Source organism: Rattus norvegicus, chromosome 9 (genome assembly GCF_036323735.1).
Source record: "Rattus norvegicus strain BN/NHsdMcwi chromosome 9, GRCr8, whole genome shotgun sequence".
Classification (NCBI taxonomy): Eukaryota; Metazoa; Chordata; class Mammalia; order Rodentia; family Muridae; genus Rattus; species Rattus norvegicus.
Window position 1 is genome coordinate 1,370,318 of NC_086027.1, and position 25,655 is coordinate 1,395,972.

A 25,655-nucleotide genomic window follows, 5' to 3' on the forward strand; every position below is an offset into this window, starting at 1 on the left:
GGCATGTCCCCTGCCAGTGTTTGTAACTGGAACCTTTTGGCTTGTGGCTGAAAATGTTTGGAGAGAAATGCCTGTCACCTCAGGAGTATGGGGGCTGCTGGGGTGGGGGTGGGGGTATGGCAACAGTCACATGCTTGGGATCCTATACCAGAAGGGACAGCAGTGAAGAAGACTGGGGACAGAAGTAGACAAAAACCCCTATCCTGGAAGGGAAGACAGCCCAAGATATGGCCGGCTCCTATGCATGTACAGGCAGCCTTGAAGGGCCCTGTGCATATATGTGTGCAGTAGCAGCTGGGCTGCAGGGCTGGGGAAAGGCACCACTGCTTGCCATCCCACACAGCACTATGCCTGACTCCTTGGGGTTCGAACACCCTGGGTCACAATCAGATGGAGAGGAAGGAGGGAGGTGGGCGCAATGGCTCTGGCCACTCACATGACAGAAGGCATAGCTTGGGCTTGCCTAGAGCTGGGGGACAGGGGAGATGGAGTGCAGGGAAAAGAGTGTCTGTCCTGGGGGGGCCTCAGTGGAGAGACACAGGCAATGGTCAAAGAACAAAGAGACATGGCTGGGTATCTGGCGCTCAAAGCGGCGGGAGACTCTTTCCAGACTTCCAGCGACTCGTGCATCAGTGTGTGATGGATGCAGGCGAGCCCAACTCTGCTAGTGTTGACAACAAGGCTGGCACAGAGCGGTGGGAGGCTAGCTGCTGAGTCTGTGCTGGGAAAGGTCAAGGCAAAAAATATCCCAGGGAGAAGGGGGGGGGCCAGGGTGTGTGGACTTTATGCAGCTCCACCCCTGCCAGGCGCTGGCAATCACAGAGCACTCTGCTGGGGCCCCTTGTTAGAGATGACAGAATCCCTGGACTATTGACCCTGGGACAGCTCAGAACTCCCACCAGTGGCACTGGCCCTGTGTCCCAGATTCATGAGGGAGCCCACGGGGACCTGTGATGACCAGAGCAGTGGCTCATGGCCACATATGCAGTGTCCCCAAGGGACAGGACACCCCAGCTCTGACAAGTTCATTAACCCTGCCCAGATCACAGCTCTAAAGCTGCTGACCCAGGATTTGAATTCAATTGTCTGGTGCCAGTGTTTAGTGCCTCTTACACTAAGCCAGGGGTCTAGGCCATTCTGCCATTAGGGACCCACCCTTTATTAGGTTCCTCTGTGGGGCCGAACCAGCTGTGGCTTCAGGCACCGTGGTTATCTACTTGGGAGTCGTAGGGATTAGCTGGAGAGGGCACTTGCGACCCAAGCTGACTAGGGACAGAGGATCACAAAAGACCCAGGGACAGAGTCCAGAAAGCACTGACTGATCGCCTAGATCAATCTGAGCTTGAAGTCAGAAGAAACTGCATGGACATTTAAACCACACAAACCAAGGGACCTAAGCAATGCAGGGAGCAGAGAAGCCCTAGTTCTTAAGTGGAAAATCCAGCGTAGGAGGGCTGGCTCTAAGCTTGGGGATGGGGTCTATAGGCTGGTACTTCCTCTGAGCCCTGGGGCCTGTACCTCGCAGGACGGTGAGCTTCGCATGAACTGTGATCTCCCCCACCGAGTTCTGGGCCACACACTCGTACACGTTCTCATCCCGGGGTGTCCGAAGTGGCTGGATCCTCAGCACGGCCCCCGAGCTCTCGTCAAAGTCAATGGTCTGGGGAGGAGGATGGGGGGAGATGGTACAGGTGAGCAGGTGAGAACAGGGTGAGTTCTACCCAGTTGAGCTGTGACTGGGTGTCCTGCATACGTGGTTGGGGACACAGGAGACCACCAGGATCAGTCATGGTGAAAGAAGAGAAGCTAAGAGACAAACCCTGACTACACTGAGTGCCCAAATGGAGCTCACCCTTAAGCCTACAATACCAACTACAGGACACATATGCATCTGATGTGGGCATTTCCTCCCACGTGTGGTGGGATTTTGAGTTAAGACTCAAGAGGAGGCAGGGCTTGGCCTGAGGACTCACTCAGGAAAGCCTGCAGTGTCAGAAAAAGGGCTATGGCTGCCTTGTGGCATCCTGAGGCTGTCACTGCCCCACTGGAGAGGGTATGTGGTTCAGGGCACCCCACCCCAGCCCCAGCTCACCTCAAAGCGCTGTGAGTTCACTTTCTTGCCCTTCTTGTTCCAGGTCACCCGTGGCTTAGGGTCACCTGTGGCCTGGCACACGAAGGAGGCCACGCCTCCTGACACACCAATCTGATCCTTGGGCTCTCTGATAAATCTGGGTGGCTCTGGGGGTTCAGCAAGGAAAGGGGAGGTCTGAGGGTGTCCAGGCCTCCCCACAGGCACTCACAATCATTAATGTTACATGAACATCCAGATAAAATGTACAAAATGAGCAAAGTTGGTATTAGAACACAGAGCCCAAGAGTGGCTGGCATGAGCTGGGGCGCACACCGGCAAGGGGTTTGCCTTGGCTCCATCGGGCCTTGTTCAGACCCACTCTACAATCCCCATTACTCTGCCTCAGTGGAGGGCTTGGGAGGTCACCAGCTTTGAGGCCTGCCTGGGGCTCTGCGGTGGGTATCTCTGACACTTGCCTTTCATTGGCTGTTTGGTAGTAGCCTGTCACTCTGGGACTGAACACATCAGCCACAGCTATGCTGCAACCAGACCTGTCCCCTCCCCGATGCCAGAACCCAGAGCTGTCCCTCAAAGCTGGGAACACAATGTAAGCACAGAACAAAAGGGGAACTGGGAGGTAGTATGAGGACTCAAACCTCAACAGTGGGAGTCCCAGCTTCAAAATGAGCCAGGAGGAAGTAAAGGAGAAACACTGGCCTGGTGGGTTCTCCAGAAACTTCTGGAACCCTCTGTTTACAAGTCTGGGTCCCCACAGACCCCAGGCACTTCCACTCGTGAGGTGAGCTGACTTATCTTCAGTGGCCACTGTTCAGGAGGCTGACCAGCCCCCACATACACACACACTCCAGGCCTGCTCCTGAACTTGCAGCCCCCAGTGTCCAGGCACATGAATTCTTGAAGTTTCATTAGATGCTTATGTGTCCTCTGCTACAGATTTCAGAGTATTATGGCTTGTATGTGGTTCCCTAGAGAACTTAGAAATGACAACCCAAGACCCAAACCCAGATCTCTACTTCCCTTCAGCCCATGAAGTGATGGAGGCAGACTGGCCTTCTCCACTGCCCGCCAAAAAGACACCTGGGGTCACATGTCCTTAGCCAAGGATGTGGGGGAATGTAGCACTGGCCAGGTTAGACCCCTCAGAGATGGAGCAAACCCCTCACACTCTCCAATCCAGCCAAACCTGCAGAGCTGTCCCTTCCAACCATCTCCTTGCAGGGAGCCCAGAATCTTTACAGTCCCTCTCTTTCCTTCTGTGCCAGTTGATCATTGAGAACATGAGTCCCTGCTCCCTTGCCTGCTAGTCCCTGGTACTGAGTGGACATCCGTTAGTCCATTGGGCTCTAGGCCCCAAGCCAACCCTGCAGAGCCTGCTCCGCCTGTTGCAGTAGACAGGATCTCGACGGTTTCTGCCATCTCTGTTTGGCGCGCACACACACACCCCTGTTTTCCAAAAAGGAAAACCACCATGGGCCTTCAAGGGCAGCTCTAAGGGATGAAGTCCCCTTAGCACCAGGCCCAGACAGGCTCACCATGAGTTTTGTCCTCATCTGTACAGAGGCCTAGAGAGGATATACAACCTTCCTGGTCCTCCAGCTCATGCTGGACAGTTAGGGTCTAATCTGGCCCCACAAGATCTGGGAAAACAGCAACTCCTATATAAAGGGGCCCCATTCTCCCCAAGCCCCACCCCTTAGAAAAGACTCAGGTCCAACGTGGAGATGGGATCCTACAGGGGATCCAGCTCTGCTGCCTGGCTCAGGTTCCCACTTCTGTCCATGAGAAACAAGGCTGATCCTCCCCTGAATCTCCCCATGAATCCACCACAGTACGCTGGCAGCCCGGGAAGGTTCCCTGGACCCAGAGCCATTTTTATACCAGAAAGCAACCATCCTGGCCCACAGAACACACTTTAGTGCTGGATATGGTGCCTGTGACCCTACTAGGCTCCAGGTGAGAAGGATTCCAGCTGGACAGAGCATGTTCTGGACATCACATGGACACAAGACCCAGTCTGCATCCGCCAAGCACATGACTGCTGAACAAATGCCCAGGGTGAACGTGTCTGGAACCAGCCTTCCTCAACACTGCCTCGACTAGCCTGGGCTGGTTCCTGTACTCATCCCCCACAGCAGCACTGAGCCACCACAGGGAGTCCTCCTTGGGGCCCTGGCCACCAGGGCCAGCTCTGTCCTCCTTGGAGAGGGAGAGGGGCTTGCCCTGCATTAACCCTTCCTCCACGGCCCCTTATAAGAGGATCTCCCATGCAATAATGGATCTTGGTGTCAGAACAAAACTGAGGTCCCATATACATCTTTAGCAATAAGCAAAATGCAATCCTTAGTTCTAAACTATACCTATCACCTTTTAATAGATTTGTTTTAATTTTCACTTATTTTATTTTATTTTTTTTTCTATTCTTTTTTTCGGAGCTGGGGACTGAACCCAGGGCCTTGCACTTGCTAGGCAAGCGCTCTACCACTGAGCCAAATCCCCAACCCCCACTTATTTTATTTTTGTGTGTGCATGCAGTGCTCTTGAAAGCCAGAGGAGGCTGCTGAATCCCCTGGTCGGGTAGGTGCTGGAATTGAACCTGGGTACTCTGGGAATTAAACTGCTGAGGCATCTCTCCAGTGCCCCCCAATTTTTTAGAAAGGGTCTCACCTGTTAAGTTATCCCAGGCTGTGTCAAACTCACAGATATGCATCTGCCTCTTTACCAAGTGCGGGATTAAAGGTGTGAGCCACCACTCCGGACCCATCAACATTTTTTATTTCCAGACTTTTTCGTGGCCAGTCAATCCAACCAGGAATGTTAGCAAACTCCTAATATCTACAAAACCCTGCCCTCCATGCCTTCTCTCCTCCTGGTGAGACCTGACCTGACATGGATACAGTAGATATCAAGGAGTCACACATCTAGCCAGCATCACCTCTGTTGTCCATAGCCTTTCCCAAAGCTGGGCACCAAGCCACTTCCTTGAGCATGCAAGTTCTGTTTGCACCATGCCATGGGCTGGAGGCCTGCAGACAAAACCCTCGGATCAGACGAAGAGCCAGGTCCACCCACTCCAGCTCGACTTCTTACCTTCAGCCAAGCACCCTCTGGCCAGCAGTACAAGGAAGAGCCCCACAGGACCCACCACAGACACCACGCTGGGTCTCCAGGTGGGCGCCATGCTTGGCAGTGGCCTCCAGCCTCCGCCCTGGTGGGGGATGGTGTCCCCGTAACTCACGGAGAGGCCTCAGGCTGAGGTGTCCAGAGGAGCAGCGGCTACAGAGACAACAGTGCATCAGTGAGTGGGGAGTAGGAATCCAGGGACTACTCTACAGGTGGGCCTGGAGGAAACCACACCCAGAGACCCAGGTGGGGGTTCATGTGGGACCGGGAAGTTACAGGGACATCTCAGAGCCCTGTCCTGGGTGGATCCAGCAGTTTCCTAAGAGTGTCTCCTATAGCTGAGGCTGGCCACCAATTTGCTATGCAGCCTATGACCTTCAACTCCTGACTGGCTTGCTTCTAGCTCCCAGTGCTAGGGTAGGACCCAGGGCCCTGTGGCTGCCTCTGCCCACACAATAAGCCCCACCTCAACTATGAATCTGCCAAGCCTGGACCTTGACCTTCTTGCCTCCAAAATTATGTCTGGGTTTCAGACCTATCCTTACTCAAAACCCCATTCCAACCTAACACTGGTCATAGCTCCCAGGGGCCCCAGAACAGCTAATGCTGCACCCCTACTGCCCTGCCCAGAAACAACAGACATTTACTCAGTTTTCCACATAGGCCCCAGTCCTCACCCCACTCACAAGGACCTAAGTTCCAGGGCAAAGCATCCATTGGGCACACCTCAAACCCAGGACCAACAGTGCCCTGGAGAACATTGCCTCAAGCTAGGGCAGTGGGGTGGAGAGGCCAAGGAGAGGCCAGATAGCTGTGGTCATGGGGAAGAGAGAGGTGCATAATGACGGGTGACCCTATGATTGTGTCTCCCAAAATACCCAGCTGTGGTCACCTCACCCAGCCCCAGGGGAGGGCAGGAACTGCAGTGGCCAGTTCATGGTCCAGTGTGAGTCAGGACGGCATGGACAGGGAAAACAAGAGGGGCTCAACAGACACAGACCACAGTCACAGACATACACAGAGCCAGCCAAACAGTAGACAGACCCAAGCACACCATCAGGCTGCAAGCTTACCCGGGGAACTAATCACAGGGCAAGGGGATCTGGAAATAATCAGGCTATGGACACACAGAAACATAAAATCCTAACATTCACATAGGCAGATGGCCAAATTGGGGACACCCTCACTTCTATACCCAGTCCGATTTTGTACACAGTCAAACCACAAGCCCAATATACAAAGCCAGACCTCAGAGGTACACAGAAGCTTGGATTCATGTCCAGACCACAGTGGGATGCACACAGTGGGGCTGCAGCAGGCAGGATGTTGGGATGTGGTTCACTGATTGTCCACCAGACCCCCTTCACACCAAACACAGGCCTATGAAGTCAGACTGCAGATAACTGCCACAGCCTCAATCTACTGACAGCCAGGTAGACAGACAAAGCCCAGGGCCAGCCTTTGGCCTGGGACCCACCACAGCCCCAGTGGACTCAGACAAACCTGGGGAGAGCCTCTGCTGAAGCCAGCAAGCATGTGAGGCTTGGGAGGGGGTCCCAAGGTAACAGCCAGATAGGCGTGTGTAGGGGATGTCCCCAAAGTGGCTCACCACTTAGGCCTCTCAGGGTCCCAGATTTGCGGTGCATGGGATACAATGGGGTCTAACAGACACAGGCTGAGGGAATGGGAGGGCATCTCCACATCTATCCTAAGGCTTGTTAGGGTGTGGGGTAGATGCAGAAAGAGCAACCAAGAGGAAGTCCACAGTACACTATGCCCACGCAGATAGGAAGTCCCAGGTCTGTCACACCACAATCCTCCTTGAAGAGCTTTGCCGGGAGCTGGACAGGACCTGTGTGTCAACCCAAGCTCATCTGTTTGCCCAAGGGCCTTTGCGCACACACACTGGGATATAATGTGATCTATCATCATCATCAGGGAAACTGAGGCCCCCGCCACTCTTCCGGCCATTAGTCAAGAACTCCATTGTCGGGCTGGAGAGATGGCTCAGCGGTTAAGAGCACCCGACTATTCTTCCAGAGGTCCTGAGTTCAATTCCCAGCAACCACATGGTGGCTCACAAACCATCTGTAATGAGATCTGATGCCTGCTTCTGGTGTGTCTGAAGACAGCTACAGTGTACTTACATATAATAAATGAATAAATCTTTAAAAAAAAAACTCCATTGTCCTTAAAAGCTGACTAGACGCAGCCCTGCAGAGGGGGGACTGAGTCTCAGGAGCTGTTAGAGTTCTCCAAGGCTGTCTCAGGTGGGATGTGAGCATGGGAGAAAGCTGGACTGAGCCCCGCAGGTCAGCTGCCTCTGAGGGCTCCCACACTGCACTCATGGGACGTAATGAAGTGGGTGCCAGCCCACAGGTCATGGGGGCCTAGGGCCAGCTTTGTATACCCACACAGCCCAGAAGCATGAAAGGGTGATTATAAATAACCCAGGCTGGTGTGACACAGGTCTGGGTCACCGGTACAAGGGGCATCTCCTGAAACCCAATGCCTCCCCCAGCACTGGGAGAGGCAGGAAGCTGAAACTCCCAGACAGTCCCATGACTCTCAGGCCCCATCTCTGATCCATGGATGATGCTGGAAGGGGGCTCAGAGACTCCAAGGGCATATAAGTGTCCCCAAATCACTGGGGTGTCAGCCAGGAGGGACACAATAGAATCAATCCGCTTGGCCAAGAGGCAAAGTTCCCACAGGGCACACTTTTGCAGCCAACTAGTGCCTCAGGCCCGTGCCCTCTGTGAGGAAATCAAGCTGCTTGCACCTCTTCCCTACCCAGAACTGGCTTTAATTACTGTGGATCTATTGATGAGCCAACAGGAGGAGCAGGAGTGGGTGGGTGTGGCCTGAGTACTGCTAAGCCCTGACACTCAGAGAAGCCGATCACACACACTCAGTTTTCAAGAAAGAAAACAAGCTCAGAGACAGGGTCGCTGTCCCCAAAGGGCTAGGCTGGATGGAGTAGGAGACCTTACCTGGCAGTCTCTCCCTATTTATTACCCTGATTCAGTGTTCTGGGCCCCAACCAGATGCCCCCTTCTCACATACAGCCCCAACAGCATCCTTCAAGACCTCAGAAACCTCGCCTCCTATCTCCACAGGATCTCAATTCCGCACAAGAATCCTCTGTGGTTCCCACCTATGGCTACTACCATAACCCAGTCTCCCATTCCTGCCTCTGAGTTGTCCTACTGCTGCATGCAGTTCCTTGCAAGCTGCACATCCTTCCCAGTTCTCCATGAAACCTCAACCCCACATCCCTCAAGGTCGCCACCCTGCACAGATTGTGTGTGTTCCCAAATCCACTGGCGGGGCACTGTCCCAAATATACATTCCCAGTCCTATCCCCTACTCCCCTCTGCAAAACTTGAATGAAACTCAAGTCGCAGGGCCCGAGGACACTTACTGCATACCTGGACCTCACTGATCTCTTTATCCAAGACACTCTACAAGGGGAAACTGAAGTTGCAGAGCCAAGCTCTGCAGACAGGAGCCAGAGTGGGTTGCACATGTGCAGGGGGCCTGGGGCAGGAGGGGCCCAGGACGGGGACCACGTGAAGCCGTGGGGTGCACAGGGGCGTGGCCAGGACCCTCAGGGTGTGCAAGGGTGCAGAGGGTCCCCCGGGCCCAGCGAGCGGGAAAGTTTCTGTGCTCCTGGCGCCTTCCCCCCGCCTGATCCCTCTGCGATCCGCAGACTCCGCCCCCGGGTGGAGGAGGGGACCACGAAGCATAACGGTCCGGAGCTCTGCCAAGTGTCGGGTGCGGGACGAGCGCGCGCGAGGCCGAGGGAGACCCGAGCGGCTCCGGTAACAGCCGACCGTCCCCGATCGCTCCCGAGTGTCTCCGAGATCGGGCACACAGACACGCGGGGGGTGGGGGTCCCCTGGCTCTGTAGGGGACACCAGTATGATAACAAAGGCTGGTCAGGGATCGGCTCGAACGACTCACCGCGGCTGCGAGGTCCGGCCTGCGCCGCTCGCTGCGCCGTCCGTTCGTCCGTGCGTCCGTCTATGCCAGCCCAGCACAACGTAGACTTGGCGCAAGCTATAGAGTAGCGGTCGAGTCAGGGGCGGAGCCTGGCCTGCGGGGGCAGGCCCGGAGACTCCGAGGGAGGGGGCAAGAGGCGGGGTTTCCGAGACTGCCCGAGTTTTCTGATAAAGCCGTCTAGGGGTTAGGGCCTCGCAGCGGCAGGCTAAGGGCACATCAGGAGGAATAAGGAGCTGGGAGAGGGGCTTCTTAGGAAGACTGGCTGAGGAATGGGGCTTAACGGTAGGCCGAGCTTCCACGGTAGGCTGGGTGAGGGCGGTGCTTATTGGGAAGACAAGCCGGGGGGCGGAGCTTCGCGGTGGCAGGCTGAGGGCAGATGCAGGAGGGAGGGAGCTGGGGGCGGGGCTGATGCTCCAAGCCCTGATAGGGGCGGAGATTCCGCTGGAGTTGGGAGAGAGTGGCTGGCTGGGGGCGTGACCTTTCGGAGAGGATTTTTAGGAGGTAGGGGACCCCAGGGTTGGGGGAGTGGATTGTAGGGCTTTATGGGGCGGAGCTTTGGGGCTGGGCGTGGCTTTCTGGCACGAAGCCCGGCTAGAAGTGTGGCTCCCGGGAGGCCTGGCTCTGGCTTCTGAGGGTCTACAGCGGTTAGAGGGAGGAGGGACACCGGCCGGAAGTGAGGCGAAGTAACCCTCACTTCTCAGTCTCAGACATGGGGGGTTCCGGAGGAGGGATGGCACCTCTGACTCGGTTCTCAGCGGCGCCGTCGTCGGAGTGACAGATGCAGGCAAGGACTGGATGGTTCAGGAGCCCCAAGCTAGCCCAGACCTCTATTTCCCACATCTTGGGAACCTGGTGGCCAATGCTCTCGCCCAGCCGTGGAAGATTGGAAAACAGATGCTGCCTCTGACTCCCTCTGTGCGCTGTCTAGCTGGCTTCGAACCTGCAGATGCTACGGGAACCCCTCCCCTATATTCGAAAGAGCAGGACGGCTCACCACGAACAGTCCCCTCCCGCCTAGTTGGCACAGGACACAGTGACTTATAGATGACAACCCAAGGGCCGGATGCCTGACCTGACAGCCATGTAGCAAGTATGAGACCGGTCAGTCCCTAAAATTAAACAACAAAATGCTGTCTGGGTTGGCCCAGGCATGCAAAGGCTCAGGCAACCCACAGGACTCGAGAGGATATCTACCTGCCCAAGTGTGTGGTGCAGATGGGGACTGCCCAGTACACAGCGGAGAGTAAACAAGGGCTAGCAAGCCTTCTCTTAGGCAAGGATATGGAACTGACATCCTGACCCCCTTTCAACATGGTAACCATAATGTGCTGGGACACGGCCACCCCCATGGGAGTCAGGGAAATCTGGGCCAGGTGTCCTTCTCCACAGGTCAACCTAACCTAAGGAGCCCCAAGCACCCTGTCACAGAACTGGTGACCATACATGTTAACAGCTGGTCACAGCACTGCCTCTACACCAGGCATCCTTTGATGGAGCAGCTGGGATCTGTCACTATCACCTGTCCACCCTACCCCCAACATCAGCACAGGGCCAGAATGCCCAGGAAGCTCTCAGCAGAGCACATCACTCCTGCCCTTGACACAACTGTGGCACGGCAACATTTGTAAGGCAAAGTTTCCAAGAGTCTATTGTGTGTACCAGAGACCAAGGGGTGGGCAGGAGGTGGGGAAGAGCACTGCAGATAAGCGAGGGAGGGGCTGTGTGGGAATGAGACCCATGTGGAAAGGAGAGCCAGGGGTGCTGGAAAGGAACATTCCAAGTAAAGGCACAGCTAGCTGGGCAAAGTCCCTAGGGTAGCACAGAGTCTGACATTTTGAAAGAGAAACAGGAGGCCTGTGTGGCTGGAGCAAGGAGCTAAGGTAGGAAAGAGTTCTGTGAGCTTCAACCCTGAGGGATGCAGGAGCCATTGAGGTGTGGGCAGGAGGGATAAGACTGCAGGTGTGGGTCAGGTGCCCAGGATGGAGGCATAAGGCTGGTCCAGGCAGAGGCAGAGCAGGTGGATTCTGAGTAGAATTCTAAAGCCCTAGTGAGTCTTCCCAGGGACTGGTTATTACGGGAAGTGAAGCTGGAAAAGTCCGACTTCAGCATTTGGCGTCCTTAAAGGTGAGCAGTAGAGGGGTGTCCTTGGCCCAAGGGGCTTAGGAACCTGCTGTTACTATGTCCTCTCCATCAGGATGCCACCACCCTTGGAGAGGGACACAGTGATGGATCACATCAGCAGCTCCTGCAGCTGGGATGTTAGGGTATAATTTTTGTTTTTTCAAAATAACTTTTCTTCTAATTATGAAACAGTCCCGTGCAGGAAACTCGCCAACATCAGCAGAAAGGGGGAAGTAACAGTTATCCAGAATTCACAGGGCCAGGGCAGAAACAGCCCAGCCATGACCATACAATCTTTCTTCAGAATGCATATTGAGCACCTACTGTGTGCAGAGACGCTAGCGACAGGGTGGAGGCCACCACCATACCTAGTAACACCTTCCTTTTGACCTCAGAGTTTACTCTGCGGAGACCACAATCCACTGCGTGTCCCTGGGTATAGTCACTGCTACTTGTGCTTCATGGCCAGGGTCACTACACAGTTCCTTCGCTCCACAGCTCAGGCTGGAGACCTCAGGATAGATCCTCTTGCAATGGCATGTGGGTGGGTGGGAGGTTCTCCCGCTTCTGGATCTGCTTGAGTGGGGTCTGCAAGCAACACCTCGTGAGGCTGGGAAGCACCCTAATCCTATCAGCACCCAACACCACACCGGGAGCAACTTCTCCCCACTCTCCCAGGAACTGGTCTGTTGAGTGGTATCTTCACAACCGCCAGCACAGCACAGAACCTGTGACCTGGGGCAGCAGCTTGTGCAGACTGGCAGAAGCATGACCCCACCCTTGCTCACAGCGTCAGAGGACATGCAGCCCACAATGGGCACACCCTGCTGCTTACCAGCAATTGTTATCCCCAGGTCTGCCCCACCTGCGGGCACAACAATCTTCCTTTCCTTTGGGATAAATCCAAAAGACTTTCAGATTCCAGTGATGCTGCTCCTCCCTGCCTCCTCCTCCCCTCCTCCCTCTATGCTGCTCCACCATGCTAGGTTCTTTCCTACCCCAGGGCCTTTGTGAGGCTGTGTTCTCTGTCCAAGCAGCCTCGCCTCCTCACCCTCCCTCTCACATCCCTGGATTTAATTTCTTTTGTGACTTTCCTGGGTTGCCAACCCCTTCAGTTACTGAGTCTAGCCTAGCTGTGCAGTATGGGTAAGCTAAGGCACATCTGGAGTTCATCCAGGCGGCTGCAGCTCTACACCTCCCCCCCCCCAGAACTCCCCATTGCCAAGAAATACGAACCAAGGACACAGAGCTGGGCCACAGGATAGTGGGGTCTCCCAGATGGGGCCACAGTCACACAGAGACTCTCACGGCTCGTGTCACTCTGCCTTAAACAGGTTTACATTAGACACCAACTGCATACACCAGAGTATCAGACCTCCAAGCTCTTGGTACTTGGAAAGCCCAAGATTACAGTGCAGCTGGGGTCTCCCTGCAGCCCTGGGTGCCTGTGCCTCAACAGCCCTCAGTGCCTGGGTGGCTGAGCACCCACAGCCCACAGCCTGGCCAAGCTGATGGCTTTGAGCTGCAACCATGAAGCACCAGCCCAAGCTCAACGCCATAAAATTACAAACCACAAAAGGAAAAAAGAGCCTGCGGTCTGGAGCCTTGAGCTAGCCTCTGCTACTCTGTAGCCTGTTTCCCCAACCTATGCACTGGGGGATCGAGCACTGGCTATTTGGTAGCTGGGATTCAATTTGTGTCTTCAAGGCCTGTGAAGATTGGGGAAATTGAGGCAGGAGTCACAGATATCATACAGAATGTCCTCTAGGGAAAGGGGTGTACTGGCAGAGGATGCCTTACAAGGAGGTTTCCTGGAAACCGCCCATGGGATGGGAACTGCCAATCAGAAGAAGGTGGGGGAGGGCACAGTCTTAGTGATGGTCAGTGTTTGGTGGGCTCAACAACAATCCTCTTTTACCCCATTGTGACCATTTATAGAGTGCCTGATGTATACCAGGCTCTATGCTGAGCGCTGAGGGCACAGAGCTATGCTTCTTTAGGTATATGACAGCCCATCTAGCAGTCATGTGACAGAGCAGCACAGGACACCCCACCCCATCCCACCCCACGAGTATGCAGGAAGACAGGGTGAGTGGTGAACTAGCCTGGGCAAGAGGGTGAGGCCGGAAGGGTAGGTGGGCAGTTGCTCAGCTGCAGACAGCCTAGAGTTTTCTTTCACTGTGCTTGGGCTCACCATGTAGCCCCAGGTTGGCCTCCAACTCCCTAGGTAGAGATCCTCCTACCTGTCTCCTGAGTGTGGGGATTAAAGGGAGGAGCTATTTTCAGGTGAAGGGAGAAAGTAAGTGCAAGGGGTGGGGTGCAGTCGGAGCCATGGGGGAGTGTCTGCCACACATGCATCCAGGTATCCCCACAGCCAGCCTGAGCATGGAAGGCAGGACGGGGCAAGTCCATCCTGGCTGCAACCATCACACTTCAAGCCTCAGGGCAGCTCCTGAGAAGGGAGCAAGAGAGCCCCCCACCATGGTGACGCAGTCATTGCAGCACTCAGAAGGTTTGCCAGGAGTTGGAGGTCAGCCTGGGCTACAGGCTCAGTCCAAGAAAGAAAAGGAAGAAAAGCCAAAACAAACTCAAACCAAAAGGCACCTCCATCCCCAGAGAAACAAGCAATCCCTCTGCCAGGGTCCCCCCGTGCTTGTGGGGTCACGTCAATCATCAGAGCCACCAAACTCACACTGAGGGGAAATGACGGACCCAGGGCCGGGAGACAGTGAAATGTCTGCTAGACAAGCTCTAGAGAAACAACACAGCACCACCAAAGAAGCCGAGACAGTCATGGCCACTCGCTGGTAAGGCGGGCAGATTCACAAAGCTGCAAATCCAGGCCTGTGAGACCTGTCTCAAAAAAACTAAAACTATGTAGAAAAGCAAATCCCAAAATCTACCAAGGCTGAGGGTGATGACAGAGCCTTGGGATCCGGAGGCTTAGGGTCAGGGCAGCATTGGACTGTCCTCCCTGTGAGCACCGCTCAATTCCCTTCTCAGCCCAGAGTTGTCAGGACTGGCCCCATCTGCAGTGGTCTTGGGAGATGAGGATGGGTGGTCCTGAAGGTCTGAGGATGGGTGGGGTGGGGAGTTCTGGGGGATGAGGATGTGGTAGGGAGTCCTGGGGGATGAGGATGGGGTGGGGAGTCCTGGGGGATGAGGATGGGGTGGGGAGTCCTGGGGGATGAGGATGGGGTGGGGAGTCCTGGAGGATAAGGATGGGAGTGGGGTCCTGAGGATGGGGGTGGGGAGTCCTGGGGGATGAGGATGGGGTGGGGAGTCCTGGGGGATGAGGATGGGGGTGGGGTCCTGAGGGTGGGGGTGGGGAGTCCTGGGGCCCTGAAGATGGGGGTGGGGAGTCCTGGGGGGATTAGGACTGGGATAGGGACTGGGTATGAGATAATATATATTAGAATCTCAAAAGCCCCCTCAGCTTGTCAGCCCAGTTCCAGCCCTTATGGTAATGAGCAATGAATTACCCACAATGCCTGGCCAAGCGCAAGTGGCTCTTGGCCCAGATCCTAAACTAATTTCTACATGTTCGTGTGTGTATATAATTTTCCTCCCTCCCTCCCACCCCTTTCTCCTCATTAGTGGGGAATACAGAGAGAGGGGCAGAAGAAAACCTGAATGGAAGCAGGGGGATGCCCGCCCACCAAGAGGCCCTGGCCAGCAGGGCCAGCTGGCATGGGCCTGGGTGCAGACTGAGGAAGTGGGATGAGGGCAGGACTGGAGCCAGAGGAGTTTGGAAACCAACAAGCCATAGTTGGCAGCCCAGAGGGTGGGAACAGGCTGGGGGTCAGGGAGCTGTGTTGTGTGCTGTGCAACCTTTGGCCAACACCTTGCTGCCTCTGGGCTCCAACAGCCCAGAGCCTCCCACTTAGTCTGTCTGACTCAGGTGCTGTTCTGAGTTCATGCTGAGCGCTGCACAAAGCACCTCCACTTTGTAGCCTATGCCCTGGTCTCTGAATTGACCCGTCCCTCACACCACCACCCACCTTTCCCATGAGCACCACTCAACTAACTCCCTTTTCGGTCCAGAGTCCTCTGAGACTCCCACCTCCCTCTGTGACACTCAGTTTCTCTCACTGGTGCAATCTGCCCCGCAGGAGCATTTTGCTGGGCATGAAAACTCTGGGTCAGAATCCTGACCTGTGGTCTTGCTCTGCATCCTCAGATAAGCAGCTTGGCCTCTCTGGGCAGAATAACCATTATTGTAGAATACCCCAGCCTTCACCGCCTCCTCCAGCTGTAAGCTATCAATGGAGGTGGGACCACCTTTCTCTCCCCTTAGGCTGGTAAACAGCCCCGCTTCCCTCAGGAAGCCTCTGCACCTGTCATCAGTTTCTCATGTTTTCTCCTATGTCTCCAGAGGACTTCGCTGACTAGGAAGACACTTGGACCCTGTGAGCACATGTGTGTCTATACAACAGAGGAAAGCCAGCAGCACTCACAGTCCTCCCGCAGGAGCGCTTATAAAAGGAAGCTTAGCTTATGCGTCTGTGCTTGTGGGTGCAGCGCCTGTGCAGGCCAGAAGGAGGTGTCAGGTCCCAAGCTGGAGCTGCACTTAATGCCCTGTGTAGACTTCACAGCCAGTCCCCACCCCATCCTAGAGTCTGTTTCCCCACCCATGTCCCCACCCCAGCAGTCTCCTGCTGCAGTGCCCAGCACCTGCTGTCGGGTGGTCAAAGCAGGGTCAGTAGCCCTGTCCTCACCCCGGGCTAGCAGAAGGGGAGCCCGGCCTTAGAGTCAGCTGATCACTAACTTCCCAGCACAGAGAGGGCTCAACATTTGCCCAGAGCCACACAGCATGCCTGAGGTCATGCAGCACTTGAAAGGCAGGCGACACTGAGACCTGGCCCTGGGCTCCAGGCCAGATATGGGTCATGCGCCCCACCCCCAAGCAGCTGTAGCCACATCCTTAGCACACATGGTCCTGTGGGTGGCCGGGCTTCCTCAAACATCAAAGGGGGGGGGGATCCCAGCAACGGCTATTTCTGCAGCAGCAGGGCAGCACTGTCGCATCCCTCACACCCGTGGGCAGCACCCGGAACTCAGGACCAGGCTATTTCTGGAGGCCAAGGTGAGAAGCAGGGAGGAAGACAGAGCTTTGCCTGGGACTGGCCAGAGCCAAAGAGGAGTCAGTTGGTCCCTGGCCTCCCAGGACCAGCCAGTCCTGTGGAGACGGCCTACTGTGCACAGGCTGGGGAGGAGGGCAGAGGACATGACCAGGGCAAAGGCTGGAGGAGCTGTCAGGAGACCGAGGCCTGCTAGGGGGAAAGGGCAAAGGAAGGGGAGGGCAGGAGGGAGGATAGACGGAGGGAGGATGGGAGAACTGAGGGCAAGGGACCAGCAGGGCCTGGGGGCCTTTGACCTAGGAGAAAGAAGGGGACATGGAGGACAGTGGGCAAAAGGAGGAGGGAACTGAATGAGGTGTAAGAGTGGGAGCTAGGACTGAGTGACCATGATGGGAGGGGACTTCTCAGGGCCTGGGGACACTAGAAACTGCTTTTCTCCTGGCAAGCCCCAAGCCTGGAGACAAGCCTAGAGACAGGCCTGAGGGTGCTGATAGGCAGGTGGTGAGGACTGGGGAACAGGGAGACACCCAACAGCAGTGTCAGCCTGAGCCCAGTGCATTAGTACCTGCTGTGTGACTCTGAGCACACACATGTCCTCTCTGAGCCTCAGTGGAAATGACCATAGTTTTCTCAAGGCAAAGCAGCTGGATGAATTTAAAAGTACTGTGCTGGGGTTGGGGATTTAGCTCAGTGGTAGAGCGCTTGCCTAGGAAGCGCAAGGCCCTAGGTTCGGTCCCCAGCTCCGGAAAAAAAAGAACCAAAAGAAAAAAAAAGTACTGTGCTTCAAGCACCCAGTGGAGAGGCTGGGACAGAGCCGGCGCCAGCCTGACTTCGTCCACCATCACCCTTATCCCCATGAGTACATTTCCCAGAGAACCCCAGTTTTTGGGATGCTGCTTCCCACCCATAAGCTCCTCTAGGGAAACGTCATTGCTCACAGCGCCCATGGCACAAGGCGGCTAGCTACATGAGCACCGGCCGACACCTATGTGCTGCCCCCGGCACACTCCCAGGAACCCTGCAGGGGCCGCGATGCCCAGGTCACCCCCTCACAGAGTCCACGCCCCGCAGGGTCACCAAAGCCACCCACCGCGTCCTGGCACCTCCGGCGCCACTGACAATATGTCTCTTTCTTCTCTGTAAACAAATGTCAGGAAAATAAATAGTTTTTAACGGGCTCATTAATTGACTTCAGGAAGGAGCCCCTCCCCTAGGCTCCAGCGATGCATCGGACGGGAGGAGGGACACGGGAAAGGGGACATGGAAGACAGGCAGGGAGCTAAGGGTGACAGGAGAGGTAGGAACACGTGAGGGGGTAGGAGGTGGCCCCCATGCTGTCTGATGTCACAGAACTCCGATACTGTCTCTTCTTCCTACCACTGGAGAAACTGAGGCCTCTCCACAAAACACACCAGGGCCTTGAACCTGGAGCTCACTGATTGGGCGAGCTATGGCCCCTCCCCCATCTCCACCTCTCCAGTGCCCGGGTCACAGGGTCACGAGATCACAGGATAGCACCTCAATTGGTATTTCCAGTGCTGATCCCCCAGACTGGATGGTTCCACTCTGGACCAGATGCCACGGAGTGCAGCTGAAAGAGGTCACATGTGCACCTAAGGCCACACAGCAATCCCCCTGCACCTGCTTTCACTGGCCAAGACCAGAAGGGCAACTGGATGATGACAACCCAGACCAATGCCCCTGGGAAGCCCAGCTGCTGGGAAAGCATGCTGATCAGAGACACTTAGCAACTGTTCCAAGATCACACAGCTAACAGGGAACAAAACCCAACTACGGAGCTCTTGTCCAAAGAGGAAAGAGGTCTCTGTGAGCTCAGCAGCATCATATGGCTTCCCAAATCTCAGAGGCCTCAGCCTTCCAATACTCTCCCCGTCCTTGTGCCTCAGTTTCTCCACGTGGTACCCATGGCTCCCTGCGTGCTCGGCTCTGTCCTTTTAGTCACAGGGTTGATGGTTCTGCCAGCTATGTGACCATGGAAAAGTTGCTAACCCTTTCTGGGCAGGGCCTTATCTCTCTGTGGCCTCAGTACCAGAGCTCACCCGAATGTTAAGGACCGGGTAGCACAGGCTCCTGGCACCCCCACACATTCATCACCAGCTGTCCCCCAGTCAGTGAAGGATCCCTGGGGTAAGGTAGACACAATGCATTGACAGCTGAGGAAACTGAGGGACATGTGTGACTCCTGTAGAGATGTGGAGGGTGAGGCTGAGGAGTGGGGGGGCCGCCTCTTGACTTAAGAGGTTTTTGTTCATTCCACTAGGTTCCTGGAAGCCAGAGACCCAGGGGCTGGGGTAAAATGCCCATTTCATGCCAATGGGGGGTGTGACCTTCCCCCTCCCCACCAGCCCTGGATAACCTTGAACTCCTGATCCTTCTGCCTCCACCTCCTGAGTGCTGGAATGTCACCGGCCACAGAGAAGCTGCTCTTTCTGTGGCTTCCTGACTCCGTTTCCCCCTTTTGACTACTGGGAGGTTCTTGACCTCCACTACTGCACGGGCCCAGCTGATTCCACATTGTGCCGTGTGGCCTTTGTAACATCCTCTCCCTCTCTGGGCCATCCTGGACCCTTTCCTCATATCCGATATCCCTGCTAACGCTGGAGAATTCTGGGAAACCCGCCGAGTGTTTCCTCTTTGAACTTTTTTTTTTCTTTTCTTCCCCCCCCCCCCCCCGAAGCTGGGGACAGAACCCAGGGCCTTGCGCTTGCCTAGCACTCTACCACTGAGCTAAATCCCCAACCCCCTCTTTGAACTTTTTAAAACCAATGTTTTGTTTTATCCATTTTAGCGACATGGCGGTTCTAGCTTCCAGCTTGTGGCCACAAACACTTACCCGCTGAGCCCTTTCGTTGACCCCCCCTCACGCAGCTGACTCTCCCATCTAGAGAGCTGGAAGTCCCAGAGTCCCTAAGCGGTCATTCCTACCCACCTTGGGCCCCCCACGGTCCCGCAAAAGTGGGGCAGCCTGGTTAGGCAGCCAGCGGCGGGGAACTACGCCCCAGTTTGCATCGCTGAGTCATCCGTCGCACTGGAGGGGGCTGTGGATGAGGCTGGGGGATGCCAAGGAGCACGGACTCACTAGGAAGTGAGTAACAAACCTCAAGGCAGCATGGCACCTGGGGTCCTAACACTGCTGAGTGCCCGATGTATACATTCCCTGACAACCCCTGGGGTGAGTACTGTCCCTTTTATTCACAGAGGAGGAGAAAATACATCAGCACAGAGAGGTCCCTAAGGTCACACAGTCAGCAAGCCGAAAGATGCGGGATTTGAACCTTTGGTTCTTTTTTTTTTTTTTTTTTTTTTTTGGGTTCTTTTTTTCGGAGCTGGGGACCGAACCCAGGGCCTTGCGCTTCCTAGGTAAGCGCTCTACCACTGAGCTAAATCCCCAGCCCCGAACCTTTGGTTCTTTAACTCCCAGAGTGCCACTCGCGGGCTTCGTGATGCGAACACTCGGACCTCTATAGTCCTCCCTCTGATTTAAGCCCGCATCACGCCAAGTCAGAGCGGCGCCATCCTCACCCCACATCCTTTTATTTGCTAATCACGGGGTTAATTATCAGCTTAATTCGATTAAACACCCACAGGCGTGGGACGCACAGGGAGACAACCTCATGGAGGTGACATCCGGTCCCGCGCGCGAGGTCGCGACGCGGCTTCCCCCTGGGCAGCCTGGGACAGATTATGTAGCAGGGAGACACAGCGAGGTCTGGAAACCCAGCAGAGCACCGGGGAGCAGTGAGGTCACCCAAAAGCAAAAGGGATCTTCCAAAAGAGGGGGACGCTTGAGTCAGCTCCAAGGACTCGGGTAAGGGCCGAGTGCAGGGCACGGACGGACGGGAGAGACTGAACCCCAGGTTTGTTCTAAACTCCAAGTCCCACTGAGAAATGTCAGTCCCCGGCGACAGTTCGGCCAGGCGGAGGGGGGCGGGGCAGCTCAGAAGGAAGAAGAAAGACTAAATTAAAGCGGAGTCCACCGTCGCCTGAACGCCTGAACTCGTGAAAGATGACACGACCCCACACCTCGAGGCGCCAGCACTAAGGCGCGCGTGCCGCGAAGGAGATCGCCACTGAGACACCCCCCACCACATTTGTGTCCGTTAAAAGAATTTTGATTATTACTTTTTATATATGTAAGAAAAAAAGGAAGTCACGCGGAGATTAAGATGTGGCGACTTGAAATCACTACCGTGCTGTGCTACCTCAGTCAGAACCAATCACCCTCTCTGGTTACCCTTCGGAAACCGCAGCTCCGAATCCCTAAGGTCAAAAAGCTCCCTGCGCCTCACACGCAGATTCCCCAATCCGTGGTCCTCATTCCCCAGCTGCTCTATCTTCCCCCTAGCAACCCCATCCTCCCCGCCCAGCAGCCCGGCTCCCCCAGCAGTCCTGCCCCTCCCCACAGCCCATTGTCCTGATTTCTGGAGAGACTCTGCCCCTGTCCGTGCGCCCCGGGTCTTTGTTGAGGACCCTCCGGGTGGATTTTAGTCGCGATGTGGCTGTCGGCCAAATGTAGCCTCCCCCACAAACCCCAGCACCGCCACAGAGGACAGAGGAAGGGCGGCCTCCTCCTCCCGCGACTTCCAGATTCTGGGACGTCAGTGGCGGGGACCTGGTGGCTTTTCCTTGTCCAAATGCTGGACCAGAGAGGGCTGCAGCTGAGCCCTGGGATGCACAACAGACGGGGAACAGTTCTATCTTAGGAGTACATCTCTCTCCTAAGAGACCCTCGGTTGAGGGACACCCCCCAAAAGAAAGCCACAGTGATGCAATGTTCTACTATCCCAACCAGACCCCAAGACTCTCCCCTCCGGCTAAGTAAAACGCAGACGAGTGGGGCTCAGGGCGGCAGACAGGGCTCAACCCTGGTAGATGTCCCTAGACCTGGCCGGTTTTTAAATATCTCTATTTTTAGGCTTTTCCTCCGGCTCGCCCCAACCCCGAACTCTCCCGACAGCCCCTCTTTCCCCTGACCCAGCGGCTGAGACACAGGGAACAGGTGAGCGCGGGGTTAGCGCGGCAGGGCCACGCGACGGGGACATCAGCGTAGCCACAGATCCGGACACCGAGAGACACACAGAGTAAACACAGAAGGGGAAACCGAGTCACCAAGAGGCACTTGGCCGCATTCGAGTACACGAGGGACACGGGGACGCCCCGATTCCCTGGGGTGGAGACAAGAGCCCCAGAGGCTCTGAGACTGATTCAGTGTGCGGAGAGTCATGGCCACGCTGCAGTGTGGGGACTGTGGATGCGGGGTCCCCTTCTGTGAACCTGCCACGTACCCAAGAGTTCCCAATCCCATTGGGTCCGCGGACAGACCGCACAGCCTTCCTAGCCACACCCGGCCATCAGCTCTGTACCCTGCGGGCGCCGCCCCCGGGGACTGGCACCTGGCCACAGCCCCCCAAGGCTCCGGGGACACCGATGTCACCCTCCAGGGCGCGATACCGGCCGCAGAGCTCGCTAAGCGGCCCGGGCTCCCGCGACGGTTCGTTCTCCCTGAGCCCAATTAGGAGGATGCTCAGAGCGATCTCAGTAGCGGGTGGCTGGTTCTCCAAGGGATTGGGGGGTGGGAGAGCGGTCCCCAAGAAGAAATGCAATGTCATGGTGAGGGTGTGTCCCCCCCATCCTCTCTGGGGCCCCAAGGGGACAAGACGGGACTTTGTGGGTCTCTGGAGACCCAGGCGCGATGGGCAGGGAGACTGACGGGAGGTCAGGCACGGACATTATCTGGGACCTAAGTGTGTCCCCCCCCCACTGTCCCTAGCTGGGGACTCTGGGGTTGGCCGGGGCGGAAAGCCGCCCCCAACTCCAGCTGGCCGCCTGCCGCCGCCAAAAAATCAGCTGGCAGAAGGCAAGAGCGGAGACGGAGACAGAAGGCAGCTGGAGATTGACAGGGGGAGGGACACAAAGAAAAGAGAAAGGACCGGGCAGGGGGAGGGGAGTCTATGCAAATGGCAGCTCCGACTCAGGGGCCTTTAATAATGGAAGGAGTAAGCAGCTGGTTAGAGGGGCCTGAGCCCAAGTAGGAGGGTCCCAGGCTAGCCCAGACAAGCAGACAGCCATTCTCTGCACTGTAGGGACAGCAGCACTCCCCCGAGGGGCACAGAAACCAGGACCCAGGTTCTAGGTGCAGAAACATAGGTGCAGAGAGTGTGTCCAACAATCTAACACCCTCGGGATGCTCCTTACTCTGTAGCAGACTCTTTGGGTCCCCGAGTGTCCGATCTGGCTTGGAACGTCTCAGAGGTCTCCCCATGAGCATCAAGGACGGTTTATTGGGGGGAGGAACATCCTGGCTCAGGTTGGAAAGTGAGCGTAAGGGAACCCCTGTCAAGCCAGGAGACACCCGGGGAAGTGACCATTAGGAGGTTCTACTGGAGGGAGGGATGAGATGGGGAATGACCGGGAAGATGGGCGCTCACGCTTGCTGCAGGGGCTCATCTGGAGACAGATTTGAGAGCAGGGAGAGGGGTTAACGGACCGAGATTTGGGGGTGTGGCAATCAAAACGATCCTCGCTCATAGTGGTGCTGGGAATTGGGGGTGAGGGGGTTCCACAAAGAAAGGATAACTTGGCCCTGACCCAGCTTGCATTGCAACAGGGGTACCGGCTCCCTTACCCCATTTCCTTCAGCACCCCAGTCCCCGCCCCCGGTGACGTCACCACCCTCAGCCAGTCGGGGGGCTCTTGGGGTGTACCTGGGGCCTCAGGGCCGCAGGCTGGCTCCCCGGGATTCCCCACGGCCCCTACACCGCGAGGACTGGAGGATGAGAAGTCCCAATTCCAGATCTGGGGGAGGTCGGGGGTTGGGGGGGCGCCTGGGCCGCAGAAGGGTGGGGCCGAAGCCCCAGGTGAGCTGAGGTGTCTGGCCCGGTCTGCAGCTCCAGACGCGGACACGGTGCACGGCACACTGTGTCCCCGCCCGGTTGGTGCAGTTGGCAACCCTGGGCACGGGCCAAGTTGCCCGCGCGCGTCCTCATCCCTCCCGGTCTGGGTCTCTACCGGTTCCCGTCTCTCTGAGTCCCTGTCCCTCCGGGTTCACATCTCTCGCGGTCCCCATTCCTCCAGCTCCATCCCTCCACGTCCCCCACATCCCTCTCCTTGCAGAATCCGATCAGGGCTGCAGCCCGGACCCCCTTCGGAGCACAAAGGCCGAGAAGCTTGGAAGCACAAAGCCGGCGCCGCCCACCCCGCTCCCGTGTCTCCCGTGCGCCCCGTGCGCCCCGTGCACCCCGGTACCTGCGGGCTCCGCATGCTGCTCCCGGCACCGGGTCGGCCCGGGCTCCGGCGGCTCGGCGTGCGCGCACGGCCGGAGCTGCCTGGCGGGCGGGGCAAAAACCCACTGCGGCTCCCGCGCCCCCAGCCGGTGACGTCACCCCTTCCGCCGCGGCGGCTCTGGGGCCTGGCCGTAAACAGTACTGCGCACGCGCACAGAGACCTGTCCAGTGAGGCGGCGCTGCTGGGTCACGTGCTCCCGCAGCCTGTAGAAGGCTGCGGGAGCACGTGGGATGTGGGACACGTGGGCCCGACCTGTCTCCTCTGGATTTCCTTTAAACTCAAGTTCTGGTGTAGCCCAGGCTGGCCTCAAGTTACACTTGCTGTGTAACTAAGGACGACCTGATCTTCCTGTCTCTGACTCCCCACTCTGCTTCCTTTGGCCAAACTATCCTTTCCCTAAAATCTTTTCCATCAAACCCGCCTTGCTTCTGGCTGAAGAGTCTGTCATTTTTTTGAACAGCCTGGGATAACAATGAATTCGAGCTTGGAAACAGCAGGATGACCCTGGCATTAAAAAAAAGTAGGGAGGGGCTCAAAATGGCTAGGTACATATAGGTGTTTGCTGCCCAAGCCTGAGAACCTAACTTCAATCCCTAAAGTCTCACAGTGGAAGGAGGGATCTGACTCTTGTGGTTGGCGCTGACCTCCACATGCATGCTCACACCCATATCCACGGAGTTACTAGACATGCCAAACCAAAAAAAGCAGTAAAAGACGGAAGAGAACCTTAAAGAAAAGAGTTGTCTCTGGGCACGGGGTCGCATGACTTTCAGACAGCAACAGGAGGATTGCTGCCAGTGTGAGTCCAGCGTGGGCTGCACACTGAGACCCTGCCTCAGACACTGAAACGATTTTATTTTACAATCTGGGAAGAGTCCTCTCGGAAGGACTGGGTCATAAATGGGGAAGAGCATCATGAATAATTGATGAGGAGCCTAAATTAAGAACAGGGCTTCCCAGTGCTGACACCGTGGCCAGGTTAGCAGAGCTGGCTTTGTCCTCTTGCTTGGCTAGGGTGACCCTGATTGGCGTGTGTGATCCATACACCAAGTGCTAGTTGAGACTAGAGCACATAGTAGGTGCTTTGCATAGTGTTCAGAGGCCCTCAGTGTAGCTGCTTGTGCACAGCAGGTACTTGAAGTTTGGGTGCTCCGTGCAGATGCCTGGTGTTGCACACAGGTGCTGCGCCCTTGCATACTCCCTGCAGGTGTGTGGCCTTGTTGACTACACGCAGTGTGTACTCATGTGACTACACGCAGTGTGTACTCACATGCTATGGAGCTGGGTGCTCGCAGGGCTGGCTATGCCAGAGCAGAGTGGCGTCCATCAGGAAGGGAACCAGCCCTTGTCCTGTTTGTCCGAACTGAGTAACCGCTTGTGCCCCCCGGGTCCGCATGAGCAGCGAAGGGGAAAATGTAAACCATGGCGGGTCTGAGAGTCTGGAAGCTTCCTGTGGCCATTCATCCACCGCCTGATCCGGACTGTGTTAAATGCCATTTACACAGAAGTAACAAACAGCAATCAGCCTGCAGCTGACAGGACATAGACAGGCAACAATACATCAACCCAAAGCCGGCTATGTGTTCAGCAGCGAAGGGCTGCCGCTGCCTCTGCTCCAGCCACAGAAGCCACCTCCTGCTCCTCCCTCATCCCTACTCCTCCTACATAGGTTGCTGCCTGCCCCCAGGGCCCTCGAATACACTGGTCCTCAGTCTAGAGAGATGTTCCTTTCACTGCCCAGAGACTACCATTACCAACCCCACTTCCTGACAGACTGTTCCCAATATTGTGCTGAAGTGGCATTGTCATAGTTAGAAATGATGTTGTGACCCTTGGTTTGTTTCTTGTGAGTCTCCTTGCTCTAGTTGTTCCTTAATGTCCTGTCTCTGTGAGACAACAGCTGGTGACGTAAGGCTGTAGGAAGGATGAGG

At 56.1% G+C, this 25,655-nt stretch overlaps 1 protein-coding gene across 12 annotated transcripts in view; it reads right to left on the bottom strand.

The window, feature by feature from the left end:
- The window catches only part of Ptprs (protein tyrosine phosphatase, receptor type, S), a 61,604-nt gene extending 37,760 nt beyond the window's left edge, over positions 1 to 23,844 (bottom strand). For 5 of the 12 annotated variants that reach the window (XM_063266704.1, XM_063266703.1, XM_063266701.1 and 2 more), the window contains exons 1-4: positions 23,686 to 23,844; positions 5,180 to 5,365; positions 2,093 to 2,238; positions 1,519 to 1,660 (exon numbers count right to left, since the gene is read on the bottom strand). In XM_063266704.1, the coding sequence (XP_063122774.1) occupies positions 1,519 to 1,660; positions 2,093 to 2,238; positions 5,180 to 5,270 (379 nt within the window). In that variant the 5' untranslated portion in view covers positions 5,271 to 5,365; positions 23,686 to 23,844. Of the gene's footprint in view, positions 1 to 1,518; positions 1,661 to 2,092; positions 2,239 to 5,179; positions 5,366 to 8,643; positions 8,950 to 9,178; positions 9,517 to 23,685 lie in introns of those variants that run through there. The other 7 variants (XM_063266702.1, XM_039083059.2, XM_063266697.1 and 4 more) reach the window with 4 other exon arrangements.
- Between the last annotated feature and the right edge of the window lie 1,811 nt (positions 23,845 to 25,655).